At 39.7% G+C, this 14817-nt stretch overlaps 1 protein-coding gene across 1 annotated transcript; it reads left to right on the top strand.

The window, feature by feature from the left end:
- Positions 1 to 9049: 9049 nt before the first annotated feature.
- Positions 9050 to 13280, top strand: LOC143632961 (wax ester synthase/diacylglycerol acyltransferase 5-like). The gene is made up of 7 exons (XM_077101365.1): positions 9050 to 9340; positions 9738 to 10337; positions 12150 to 12216; positions 12343 to 12455; positions 12533 to 12742; positions 12848 to 12985; positions 13095 to 13280. Exons 1-7 carry the CDS (start codon positions 9050 to 9052, stop codon positions 13278 to 13280), a joined length of 1605 nt encoding a protein of 534 aa, XP_076957480.1.
- Positions 13281 to 14817: the final 1537 nt, after the last annotated feature.

A 14817-nucleotide genomic window follows, 5' to 3' on the forward strand; every position in this document is an offset into this window, starting at 1 on the left:
GCAAGCTTCTGCTCGAAGGCGCGAGAGATAAAACTTCGATCGGCGCCAGTATCAAAAAGTACAGAAGCATAAAATCCGTTAAGCAAAAATGTACCATTAATTACGTTATTATTCGCTTGCGCTTGGTGCGCGGTTATGTTAAAAGCTCGTCCACGCGTCGCCTGGTTCGAAATCTGGTTCACCGGATTCGCTTGCGTGATTTGCACTTGTAGTCTCGGGCACGCGTTCCGGAAATGACTAGGATCACCGCAGTTAAAGCACGATCTGGGTCGTGGGTTTTGGTAGGTTGGTTGTGGGTTCTGCGGGTAGACTAGTGGTGTTGGCGCAATTGGATTGGCGAGAAGGACTCTACAGTTTTCTGCAAGGTGACCAGCGCGGCCACATCGGGTACAAAGTCGACACGGGGTTTGGGTTGGGTGGTGAAATCTACAGGTTGGGCAAAAGGGATGGTTTCCTGTGTAAGGTTTCTTAGGTGGCGGGGCAGGGAGTGCGGGATTGGTTAGGGCATAGTTATGGACTACAGGAGGGGTTGGGTAGGCTGTCAGTGGGTTAGGCGCGTAAACTGGGGGTTGATAAATGGGTTGCTGGACAATGGGCGGGTTGGTAAGCGCATAGGCTTTGCGCCTGCGCTTGAGGTTGTTACGGTTTGAGGGTTCTGGTTTGGTTTCTGTTGGTTCAGGGGTAGTTTTGGTGGGTTTGGTCTTCTCAGTTCCTCGTAGGAACAGGGTTCCTGCTCTGACATGGTTGTCGCTGAGCACAGCGGCCAACTCAATGGCGTCAGAGAGGGTTACTGGGTTTCTGGCCCATACAGAATCTTGAATTTCCATGGGGAGACCCCCAAGGAATTTCTCTATGGCTCGGCGGGAAGGGGTAACAAGGTGAGGGACAAGCAGGCTTAGTTCATGGAAGCGCGTCGCGTACTCGCGCGCTTCACCACTGTACTGCTTAAGATTCCAAAATTCCTCCTCCAGGCGCTTAACTTCGTTGGGAGGGCAGAATTCTCGCGTCAGAATTTCCTTGAATTCCTCCCAGAGCATGCTGGAAGCAGCTTCTGCGCCACGCGCATGAGCTACTCCATTCCACCATGTAAGCGCTCTGGATTCCAGGACACTGGAAGCATACAGGGTTCGTCTGTCTGAGGGGCATTGGGTGTGGAGGAAAGTGTTTTCTATCTTCTCAAGCCACTGGAGCATCACGGTGGCTCCTTCAAGACCTGTGAACTTTGGAGGGTTTCCCGCGTTAAAGGACTTAATGTTGTAACCAGAGGTGTTGGTATTGTTTTGGCTCAAAGCTTGGGCTATTGCGGCGGCCATTTCCTGGGAACGTTGCTGTCTACGCATGCGCGAGGCTTCTCTTTTCTGAAATCGGCGAGATAGCGGAGGCATTCTATAAAAATTTTAATTTTGGTTAATGTCTTAGCGCAAAGTATAATCTCATAAAGCTTGGTTTCGCAGGGTTAGATACTATCAAAAGTTAAAGTAGATTAAATGACTTTAAATGCAGACTTAATAAAGGTAACAAATTCGAATCAAGAATCGACAATTCATGTATCACCATGACTTTCCGAATTCCCAATTTAAAATATACGAGCAAACGAGTATTGGAGATTGACGATTCATGTATCACCATGACTTTTCAATCTTCAATATAAAATATACAAGAAAATGAGTATTGGAGAGTGACAATTCATGTATCACCATGACTTTTCAAGTCTCCAACCTCAGAACATAATCGTAAATGGGAATTGAAAATCAACTTATTCATGTATCACCATGACTTTTCGGATTTTCAAACCCAACAAACGAATATGTAAGAAAAATCAATAAAAATCGAAATTCAACAAAAATCGAAATATCGCGAAATAAAACATAAAATCATATACTGCGCAAGCGCGAGCATATTCATAAATAACGAGTAATTAACAATAAGCGCGCAAACATGAGATTTCTCTCATGCGCGAGAAGGGACTCTTAGGTATTCTAGGCCATTACGTCTAACCACCTATCCTAAAGTCAACGAGCTCTGATACCAATCTGTAACACCCCGACCAAAGGCGGATTATGCATCGGGGCGCCACATATTGTTTCATTACTCGTGACACTATTGGGTGTCAATATTTAATAAATACATTCATTCGCGCAGGCGCAGGGTAAACACAAGATATAAATAAACCAACATAAATTAATATATTATAAGGCAAAAGATTCGAACAACAATAACTTGTCTTGATACATTTTAATCTAGGTCCAAAATAAAGAAAACTTCCTACGTGTCCACAAGCTCCAAAACAGCTACTGCAAACCTGAACATGTGTTAAAATAAACGTCAAACACTTGCGTGTTGGTGAGAAATCAAGTTTAATACAATACATAGATATCAATAAATCTGCGCGCAACATGTGTATGTCTGGTTTTCAACAAGGGTGTAATCTGATTGGGACCAACTCTAAGATTCATAAGACTGCCAGTGCTCACAATTGAGCTCACAAACAAGACAAACTGTGCATGTGTATACAAAAGAGAAAATCATAAACGATAGTTCTCCCGTGTTCATCTAATGGTACCATGAAAACTGCGGAATAGACCGACAAGACGGTTAATGATCCACACATACAAATAAACAGCCAAGTCTACGTCCTCAACACATGGGATACTGCGCGACTAAAGTTCATAAACAAGTTTAAGATTCTAAGTTTGTATGAACACATGAACATCCCAAAACATTAAAAGCAAAAAGGGATTAGGTACGAGATTACTCACTTGATAAACGATGCGGTGTAAGATAAAGCAAGAACCAACTAAGCACAAGTTAACCTATAAATAAGATTATTGTTTTAATGATTGGGTTAAGTCTTGATTATAAGTTAGCATAATTAGTAAGTAAATTATTATATATATATATATTACCGGAAAAGAGGGCAGAACAGGGAGGAAGACGGAGGCAGAGAGGGAGGCGGCAGAGAGCAAGGAAAACAGGAGAGAGTAAGTGTTTTGTGTGTGTAGTGTTATGAAAATATTATTATTATTTATAGGAAAACCCTAGGAGACATAATCCCTAGAAAAGAGGAAAGGATCTCAAGACAAACAGAACAAGACAAAACAAAAGATAACAAAAGATATCAAAAGCAAGTAAAAGATATCAAAAGATATGGCAGCTGCAGGGGGCAAGATAAAGCTGACAGGTTAACAGTAAAAAGCATGGGCGGGTCAGATAAAGGTACTGGTCAAGCATGGCAAAAAGCAGATCTCAAAAGATAATGTCAGTCACTTTATCTGCCAACCAATGGGGTTGGTGCGCATGCTGCGCCGAAAGTAACTTTTCAGACATAAAGCAGATTAGGTCAACAGCACAAAAGATAAGACAACACAAAAGCAACGGCTAGATTAAACAGAAGAAAAGACTCAAGACATAGCGCGAGAAGGCTGGAGCGCGAAGGCAGACAGAACCAACCTTAACGCGTCGCGGGAAGAATCACATTTCTTAGCGCGCCGCGGGAGGAACTAAAATTCCTAGCGCGCCGCGGGAAGAACTATAATTCTTCGCGCGTCGAGGGATGAACTACGATTCTTAGCGCGCTGCGAGAAGAACTACAAATCCTTAGCGCGTCGCGGGAAGAACTACCGTTCTTAGCGCGCTGCGAGAAGAATTACAAATCCTTAGCGCGCTGCGAGAAGAGTTCGCCTCGTGAATCGCTGAAACAGGTGGTCTTCACGCAGGATTCCTTGTAAGGGAGTCTGGCGCGTGGAGCTGCGCAGACAACCTTAGGCGGGAAGAAACAAAGGACAAGCAAAGAGTTAGAAGAAAAAGAGGGAAACAAGGCGTAAGGGCGGGACGGCGACAAGAGGGAAAAGAAGGCGGAAAGAGAGAAGGAGAGGGACGGGACGGCGGAAAGAAAGAGAGAGAAAGAGGCGGGAAGGAAAATATATATTATTATTAAAAGTAAAATATAAGTATAAATAAATACTAGATCATAAAAGAAAGAGATCGGATCGGAGAAACGGGTACCTGGGTCGGGTCGGATCGGGGCAGATGTTACAACGCCCATGGATTGAAATGAGCTATCTTTAGTAATATTCCAGCTCGGGCGGTATATGTGATCGGCTTCCTGCAAACACAAAGCAACGCAAAAGAAACGTTTTAGTCATCTAAACACTAATCTGGAAGTCCGCACAGCGGAGCAAAACAAACTTATACCTGCGGAAAGCCGGCAGAAAAGTCAGCGCCAGCCCCACGAGAAGAAGGCTGCGCCACGAAATCTCGTGGCGCTACAGGGCTTGCACGGCCACCATCAGAGCCTTCAGAATTGACCTCCTCATCATCCTCTGTAACAGGTCTCTTCTCCTGCGACTTGGAAAAATCAAAAACAGTCTCACTAGGGCTGCGCGCAGGAGGAGGCGATGGAGGTCTTGACGCCGTTAGATCAGCGCGTAAAATAGTCTCCTGCTCCTTAGTAATCCCAATGAGAGGAGATTCAGTGCTTGTTGGACGGGAGGATTGTCCACACCTCGAGGCAAAGAAGACGAGGAAAACTTGGAGGTAAATCCCTTAGTTTTCTCAAGTCCCTTCGCTTGGGTAGGAGGAGGATTCTGGGCAACAGGGGCATCATTTTTCTTCTGTTTTTTACTGGCCCCTGCGCCAGTTTTGCCTTTAGCTTTGCGCTTGAGTTGTGGCGCCTCAGCTTCTTCCTCCTCTACCTCCTCTTCCGCAAGCTCCAACTCATAATTCTCGAGGGCATCTACAATACGTGCAACAGAAATGTTAACCAAATTTGGTATTCTAAAGGCCTAAGCATAAGTACAAAGGCTTACCAGGCGCATCGCTGTCAAAGCAAAATTCTAAATCAACAGGGATGAACATATCATCGAAGCGATCGGGGAAAGCAACTTCCCCAGCGCTCAGCGCGACAGAGCCACCCTCCATATGCTCGTCATAGGCGGCGTGGACGTATTCCTTGCTTACTGCATAATATAAGACAAATGATATCAGCAAAACGAATTATATTCGCGCAGAAATAATGCAATGAGCTAATAACTCACCTAAGCCATCAACATGGATGACAGGCTCAGTCGCGCTGTCGGTCCACCTCTTGCTCATACCAACCCCCACCAGCGCCTCCTCGCAAATATTCTTGGCGGGGGATGGTTCAGCAGTTAACTTGTTAACCCATGTGCCCGTTGGGTTCTTAAGAACATTCTCATCCGCGGGCGCAGAAGTGATCGCGCGCATGGTCATGCGGATGGGAATCACACCAGCCTTAATATAAAAAAAATTTTCAGACCAGTCATGAAGGCTTTTGAAGGAAACAGCGCAGCACTTAACCTTCTGATTGCGCGGTGTGAATGAGAACCAAGAATCTTGGATTTTTGGCTTGTAAAAATATTGAAAGCGCCGAGGGGTGGGCTCCTCGCGCTGAGCTTTGCACATGAACTCAAAATGAGTCATGCGCACTAGTCCACAAGGATGGACTTGGGATATGTGAATCCCATAAAACTGAAGGAGCGCACCTATAAACCTTGTCATCGGAAGACGAAGGTTACAGTGAGTGAAAAAGTGAGAGTATAAAGAGATATAGCCGGTGGGCAGATCTGCCGCCGTTTGCCCGGTCGCCGGGAGCAGACAGCTGTACTCAGGGAGAAAACCCTGAGAGGCGACGAGATTATCGAAGTCAGACTGTTTCAATTTGCAGGGAATCTCATCCCATCTCTTCACCGTTTTGTTCTTCCCCACCTCCTCCGACGAGGCCTCGGCAGCCCGTTTACCCTTGCCGGTCTTCTTCAAAGTGGACATAACTAACGATTTTACACGGCGTTTGCTGGGGGAAATTGTGGTGTCTGGGTTATCAGACATACAATTGGGAATCAAACAGCGGTTACTTTAAGCGCGGAAATCCGGAAGCAAAAGATAAAGGCTCTTAATCGGAATGAAAATTGAAGGAGAAATAGCTCTGAAAATAACAATGAAGATGAAGAAAAAACCACTCAAAAGGCTTGCTTTTATAGGCCGAGGAGAGAGAAAGAAACATGTAATGATCAGAGTTACGCTCACGCGCCCCCACTCGCAGGTGCAGGCCAACATGAGCGCGACACGTGTTCCTGACACTGTATGAGGAGACATGAAAGGTCACTGTAGCACCTCGAGCACACGAAAAGTCTGACACATAATGTCTCCATCTCTGACGCATGTCAGCACCAACCAACCACGTACATGGACGATTCATTTCAACCAAAAGGATAGAATTTCGCGCAACGCACATATGAGAAATAAAAAAGAAAAGACAAACCCTATTAAAAGAGCAAACTATTAAGTCTAATATCTATCTTACCTCGCTCGCGCAAGACAAGACACACATTAGACTGGGGGGGCTTGAAGAGGTATGCACCCGCCTTAACATCGAGCGGGGCGGGTCAACCCACAAGATATAGACAAGAGGCTTGAAATCAGGATGTCATGAAGACACAAAGCCAAAACCTATGCGCGTGGCGCATATCACATATGCTCACGCATATCACATATGTTCACGCATCACATATGCTCACGCGTATCACATATGCTCACGCATCATATATGCTCACGCATATCACATCTGCGCGTGGCGCATCTGCGCGTGGCGCATATCACATATGCTCACGCATATTACATATGCTTGCGCATATCACATCTGCGCATGAAACATCTGCGCGTGAGAATAAAGAGAAGACCTCGCGCATCCCCAGGATGGGCGCATATCACACATGCACATAATCAACCACGTCCTTATCCAAATCAGGATAAGGACAACCATGATTGTGCTCATCAGACAACCTTCCAGAAGGTATCCTTTAAGGAATAAAGAATATGCTGATGTTGACTGCTGCCAATGAAGGGTGGACAACTCAGCAAAACCTATGTGCTACCACGTGATTGCACATGGGTCAGGTGAAATACCTTGGTCAGAGAATAATCAATGAAAAAGCACCAGGTGTCCTAAGGACACGTGGCGCGAAGCAATAGGAGGAGGCCAAAAAGGCCCTAATTGGGTCTGAGCCCAATCATTGGAAACCCTAATACTATAAATACCACACCACCCCCATAAGGGGAGGTAAGCCAGAAAATACATTCTAAGTCCTTACTCACTTTCAGATTATTATTATCTTCTCCTACAATATCTTATTCTCACACCGGAGGGTTACCCCAAAGAGGACCCCTCTGTCCCTTTCTGAGGGGTAAGTTCACGGTGCTGCTCGTTTTGTAGGTGGAAGAATTCATATTCCGGAAAACCATCGGTGATATAGCACACTCATACCCGAGGAAAGTTGGTCGTATACTAGTAAGTCGATCCACGTTTCTTCAACAACCATAGATTTGTTTTCCATGAATCACATCTATTGTTGAGAAATTCGTGCAAGAAAGTAATGAACCCTAGAGTTCATAGTGTAAAAATCCAATGGGAATACGGGAGGGTGAAACTGTCGGACCCAACGGAAGTAGGCTCCGCACCATCAGAGTTGACGATTTATCTTCTGTTGGAGCCTTCACCGCTCCGTCAGACCTTCCACTCTTCTGCTGTATTTGAAGCAGTGGCGAAGCTTGGTCTTAGTCACGAGGGTGATCGAAATCACGGACCCAAAAATTTTCCGCTCAACGATTCGGTTCGTGTCGGTGATTCGGTTCGGTTTAGGTCGGATCAAATAGCCCCTTCAATTTTGAGTTTTATTAAAACAAAGCTTTTACTATTCGACTTACTATTTTGTAACTTTTGTTTATAAAAACTGCGATGTTTTATAAAAAAAAATCAAACGATCGGGTATTATATGTATAAAAAAATCAGTGGGGACCGTTAGCTTATTGGAAAAATACATCGGGGGTAATCGTGCTTAATAACTATAAATTTTTTTAGAAAAAATCTCGAAATTTACACTATTAACGAAAAAAGGCAGTGATCGTGGCCACCCTCGGTCCCAAGAAGCCGCGCCTCTGATCCGAAGGAACATATTTATACATGGCGAGTTGTTATAGGCTCAGTTAATCTGTCGGACTGGTTGTGCTTCCGTCAGATCCGGCTGTTATAGATATTTTATTAGAACCATAACTAGGAAAATATTGGGTTAAAATGGCTATATTCAAGGTTTCCACTCACAAACGACAAGTCAACACCAATCGCATCACGTCGGTGGATTGCACTGTGGACTTGGGCACTTCACACTTGACACTTGAACATCACATCAGATATCCTTTTCTCTGTTGGAAATGAAAGCCTATGTGTTTCCAGTGTTCACCACACACACCTCATTCTCGATGTTGAACAAATTAACGAGGTGGTTGCGAAGATAACCCATTAATTTCATCCCAATAAGGCAATAATTTGATGCAGAAACTTATAATGGAAAACAATCTTAACTTTTGTTTATTCACCGAAACTAATCCTAAATTTAAAAATCACTATTAGTGGTCATATCTTTCATCTATTTTTGTCTCAATGGACATCTGTTAAAAAACACTTAACGCCATTATGTTTTTTTCCGAGTTTTAAACCGATATCTTAGGACTTTTGATCGAAAGAACGATACGAGTCGACCGATGTAAAACTTATCTTGAAATGGTGATCCAAGCGACGAAATAATGTTTCAATTCGGGTGTTTTAATTTCCAATTAATAAAAATCAAGTCATTTGAATCACTGTTTCGAGATAAGGCTTATTTCAATCGAATCCTGTCGTTCTTCCGATCAAAAGCCTTAAAACATCGGTTTGAAACTTGGAAAAAAACTTGATTAGCGTTAATTGTTTTTTAATGGAGGTTCATTGAGACAAAAATAGTTGAAAGTTAGGATTTCTAGCAGTGATTTTTAAAATTGGAATTAATGTCGGTCAATACACAAAAGTTTGAGACTTTTTATTTCCAATTTTCCTAAAAAGTAAAACAAAATACTATTCCTTTTATATGTCCATGCATTATGAGCGCCTATCCCTTTCTTTTATTTAATAATTACACAACCTTTTCTCATCCTATATTAATCAAGAAACCAACCACTCTAATAGTCATATAATTAACTTACAACAATTCCAAGATCAATGGAATCGCTAACAAAAGGGTTAAAATGGAGACAATCGTCTCTTAAACCTATTCAAATCACCAAGAGGAACACCATCACGAACGACGATGGTATTGACGATGATGGTGCGTATATGATAGCAACCGGCGAGGAACAACCGTTGAGCCCAGCGGCACGTCTGTTCCACGAACCAGATTTTAATATCTACGTCGTAGCGATTATGGGTTCCAAGTACCCTATTAACCCTCGTGTTGCATACGAGAAGCTGCCGCAAACTTTGCTTAAACATCCTCGCTTCTCTAGTGTGCAGGTAATTTGTAAGTTAACAATTTTAACTTCTTAAGATCAATCAACGTAGTTTATAAGAGACCTGGTTTTGCAATCTAAAAGAAGCTAGCGGTAAAACTTATTGCCCGTCACCTTCTATTTAGCATTTGAAATTCATGTAGGGCTGGTAATTCGTGTCTTAACAGGTAACAAACGACGCGCTTAACACAAGTATCAAGCATGAATTCAACTCATTTTATAACTACTTTATATATCATGACTATAAGACAATTTTAACTTTCATATACAAATAAGGGAAAATCATGAATTCTAGCCTACTAATTTCAATTATTTAAGAAAATAAAAAATTCACATACCACACTTTTTTTGTTTAACAGGTCTTATAGTGTCTTAAACAAGTTTCATGCATAACTCTGCAGGTTGTAGACAAGAATAGTGGAATAATGAAATGGGTTCCTACAATTGTGAATCTAAACAATCACATTATCATCCCAAACATCCCACAAACCCTAGACTCCCCTGATAAGTTCCTGGAAGATTATGTCTACAATCTCAGTAAAACCTCCATCGACTCTTCGATACCCATGTGGGATATCCACCTCCTCGACCTCAAGACATCCGACGCCGAGGGGGTTGGAATATTTCGAATCCACCACTCCCTCGGCGACGGCACCTCCCTTATGTCCTTGTTACTCGCTTGCACTCGCCAAGTCAACAATCCCAACGCAGTTCCCACCATCCCAAGGAAAAAAGATTCGAATTCGGGGTGGTTTTCGTCCTTAAGCTATGACCGTGGAGGGACATGGTGGAAGCGGTGGTTTATGGTGGTTTGCATGGTATTCTGGTTGGTTTGGAATACGTTGGTAGATGTTGGATATATTATGGCGACGGCCTTGTTTCTTAAGGACACGGAGACGCCGATAACGCCTAAGGCAGGAGTTGAGCATAATCCGAAGAGATTTGTTTACCGGACTGTTAGCCTAGATGATATGAAGCTCATCAAGAATGCCATGAATATGGTGAGTTATTTAAAAATGGGAACATTCATACTTTAATAATTAATACTCTTTTATGCATAATAAATAAAACTCAAACCTAGTTGTAATTTGTGCGCTTCGTGTGGAAAGTGCGATGTCACCTTAAATCCATGTCATCATGAGCGGGCTAAGTGCCTAAGTGTACCGCGTTGAAACACCATCCCACTCCCCTAAGGCTATGCCATTATCTACCCTTCAAGGATTTTACATGGACAATTCTTCCTTTAAAGACGGGTGAGGAATTTCACGCGGCACCCCAAATGACCACGTGTAACGGGGTCAATATGGCCAAGGTCATGCGGGTCATTCCCACCTACACCCAATCAAATATTTTTTTTTTGTTTGTTTTTTTCGTTTGTTATTAAATAAAATGGTATAATAAAGAATGAGAGAAATGAACCATAAATGATGATCTTGAATGCTGGTGAAAAGCTGAGTTGCCACTGAAGTGGCCCAAACATGACGAGTGATCGATGAAAAATGAGGATAACGAACCAAAACACACGATCTAACAATTTTCATCACTTTTTTAAACTCTCTCTCCTCCAAGTGAGCGTCAGATCAATCATTTCCTAAACAATCTAAATTCATCTTTTAACCATTTTATTTTTTTCCTTTAATTAAATTAACTAAATTATTTTCAAATTAAAACATAAATATATTATAATTAAAAATAACCTTAAAATAGCATTCATTAAAAAATTACATCTAAAAAAAACATTAAAACATAACATTAAAATACTAAATTAAAAATCATAAAATTAATCCATCACTTCAGATTCTGCGCCGTTGGAGTTGTGTTGAGTAGGAGCTGGAGCCTCCCAGTAGCAAAAGCCACAAACCGGGGATAATTTCTTCCAATATCCACGCTTTTATCCCTATGAGAGAGTAACTTTGATAGTCACGATTTGCTAGTGAATACGCTTGTGCTTCGAGCATCTCAGTAATTGCCCATAAATATAATTAGCGGAACTGATTAACACTTTTATTGACATACCTCCACTTTGAGTTGATTTGGTGGGTGGAACAATCGTCGGTACCTCCAAATTGAACACACACTGCATGAATTGCAGGCCAAAATTGGCCTCCCGTTGTGCCGTTGTTCGTCATATGCATCCAAACATTCGCCAACGTGACCACGTCATAGTAGCACCAAAACGTTGGTCGTGCTCTCGGAGGCATTTTTTGGGGGTTGTGATTTGAAAGAGTTTTATTAGATGAAAGGATGACTGAAAATATTTGTTTATTTTAAGTTACCGTTTTTCAATGTCAATATTACCGTTGCCATCGTTGTGGGGGTGCGGCTTGTACAAGTCGAATCACCTTAAAAATTTTGATACCGGTGAGGGTGAGGGTGAGGGTGAGGGTGGGGCGGTGATCCTTATGGTTTACTCGGATTATAATGAAGATTTAAGAATTACAAAATCATATTTTAAATAAGATATAGAGTTAACTACTTGGAATGTTTCTTATGGTTTACTTGGCTTTCACGCATGCACCTTACTTTGGAAAATTACATGTATGATCCCTTGGTTGCCCGAATTTGATCGAGTTCCTCACCACATTATAATGGACACCGTTTTATTCCTTCAAGTACCCGTCTTCTACAAAGTGCATCCGATGTTTGTATTTTCTCCATTTCCGTCTTTCACTCAAATAAATTAACTTTCAAGATACTATTATCCAAACTTCATTTCCATGCATCATTCCAAGAGTCCAATATCGAACCTGGTTTGCTCAAGTATATAACAAAATTTATTTTAATAAATTGTTTTCTTTCTTTTAACCTTGTAGACTATAAACGACGTCGCAATTGGAATGACCCAAGCTGGATTATCACAGTACCTCAACCGTAGATACGGTGAGTTAGACAAGAATTTAGTTATGGCTCTAACCCTATATCAAACTGGTTTAAACATTCTCGCTCTCAGTTTCTTTTCACGTAACATAGAATGAAAATACTTGTTCATATAATATTTGTGCTTAGGTGAGGGGAAAAAAGATTTGGGTGCAACTGTGAAGAAAAATAACCTTCCAAAGAAGAAGATACGGTTGCGGTCAAATCTTTTAGTCAACATAAGGCCATCTTCAGGCATTCAAGTAATGATCTTCATAGAAAAAGAATAAAATGTTTTGTAACGTTTGATAAATTCGTTGAATATGCATATATATTACAGGAATTGGCAGATATGATGGAGAAGAATAGTGAAGCAAAATGGGGAAATTGGATTGGTTACGTGATCCTTCCGCTCACCATTGGTATAAGAGATGATCCGCTAGACTATGTTAGAGAAGCCAATGCAACGATCAATCGGAAAAAGCACTCGCTAGAGGCATTATGTTCCTTTTCGGTAGCCGCCTTGGTTTTCAAATTGTTTGGCGTCAAGGTGATTTCTCAATATTAATAATATCATTTGCGTATCTTGTATTTGTGACACAACATACAAGCAATCATTTAGGTTACCGACTATATTTATTTTGTCTAATAATAGGCAGCAAACATAATTTCACACATGGCCATCGGCCATACAACCATGGGCTTCTCAAACTTGGTTGGACCTCAAGAAGAAATCAGATTTTATGGTCATGAGATGGAATATCTGGCTCCTAGTTGTTATGGCCACCCACATGTAATGACATACGGTTCTATGCTTATGCTTATGCTTAGGTTTATTAGTTACAACACAACGGCTATTGAGCTAACTTCTACCGTTGTTTGTTTATGTGATATTTTGCTAGAGTTTGATGATTAATTTCCAAAGCTATGTGAACAAGATGACAATAGTCCTTTCAGTCGATGAAACCACCATCCCGGATCCTCAAAAACTGTTAGATGATTTTGAAACCTCGCTAAAACTCATCAAAGAAGCCGTTTATGCGAAGGGACTTGTTGAGCAGGGCATATCTAAGCTTGCATCCAATTGAACATTTATTTTTAGTGTGCATTATAAAAATGTGTCGGTAGGTATGTTCAATATACAAAACAGCAACTATGCTCAGACTTGTTTGTGCCTCCGTGCCTACACGCTCGTTATAAATGATTTCCTCGTTTTTCTTATTAATAGTTTTATATTTGATTCTTTTTTTCTTTTTAATCTATTATTTTCTCTTTTTAATAATTATTTCTTGGTTTATAAAATTTAATACCAACATAAATATATTATTTTATTTTATATAAATACACAATATTAGTTATTAATATTGAGATTTTATAATTAATAAATTTTCATGTTAAGTTAGATAAAATAATTAATTTCAAATTTTAAATAAGGAAATTTTCAATTTATGTTTTTTCGCAATGAAGATTAATAAAAGCTAAGGTCAATCGCCTTAGATGGTTTTGTTTTTGAGATAACCCGTTTTAACACATGCTCAGTTATGTGTTTCATTATCAAGAGTTCAAACAAAAAAAAAGTGCAACTACTAATTTTAATATGGAGGATAAAATTACAAATAAAATTATAAATATTGTATAAAAAAGAAATATTTAGAGATTTACGAATTTTCAACTTTTTATTTCCAGATTGTATATTGTGAAATTTATTATACCATATATTATATATTTATATGTGTTGAACATATATTTTTTATATTTCACATTGTGTTATTATTTAAATAAATTTATTTATTATAACTCGTATTGTACATGGTTTCTTAATGCTATATGTCATTACACATGAGTGATTCTTAAAAAAATTTTTCACCTATTTATCATATTAAATATATATTTCCTTTTCTAATTAATAGTTTTATATTTTATTCTTTTTTTCTCTTTTTAATAGTTATTTCCTGGTTTATAAAATTTAATACCAACAAAATATATTATTTTGTTTTATATAAATATATTATATTAGTTATTAATATTAAGTTTTTATAAGTAACGAATTTCACGTAGATTTAGATAAAATAATTAATTTCAAATTTCAAATACGAAAATTTTCAATTTATGTTTGTTTTGCATTGAAAATTAATAAAAGATAAGAAAAATCGTTTTAGATCGCTTGTTTGTTTTTAAGACAACCTATTTAACACATGTTCAGTTATGTGTTATATTATCTATAGATGAAACCAAAACAAAGTGAAATTACTAATTTTGATATGAAGGATAAACTTACAAATAAAATTACAAATACTATATACAAAAAGAAATATTTAAAAATTTGTGAATTTTTAACTTTTTATTTCTATATTGTGTATTGTGAAATTTATTCTAACATATATTATATCTTTATACGTATTGTACATATTTTTTATATTTCACATTGGGTTATTATTTAAATAAATTTATTTATTCTATTACGTGTTCTACACAGGTACATAACCTAATGTTCGATATACAAAACAACAATTATGCTCAGACTTGTTTGAGCCTCCGTGCCTACTAGGGGTGTTCAGATTTCGATTCGCATTCGAAACATTCGAAATTCGATTCAATTCGAATTCGATTATTAAGATTTGAATT

The sequence above is a fragment of the Bidens hawaiensis genome, unplaced genomic scaffold (assembly GCF_021521415.1).
Source record: "Bidens hawaiensis isolate Kalapana, Puna unplaced genomic scaffold, B.hawaiensis_p1.1 tig00006555_1, whole genome shotgun sequence".
NCBI classification, from domain to species: domain Eukaryota; kingdom Viridiplantae; phylum Streptophyta; class Magnoliopsida; order Asterales; family Asteraceae; genus Bidens; species Bidens hawaiensis.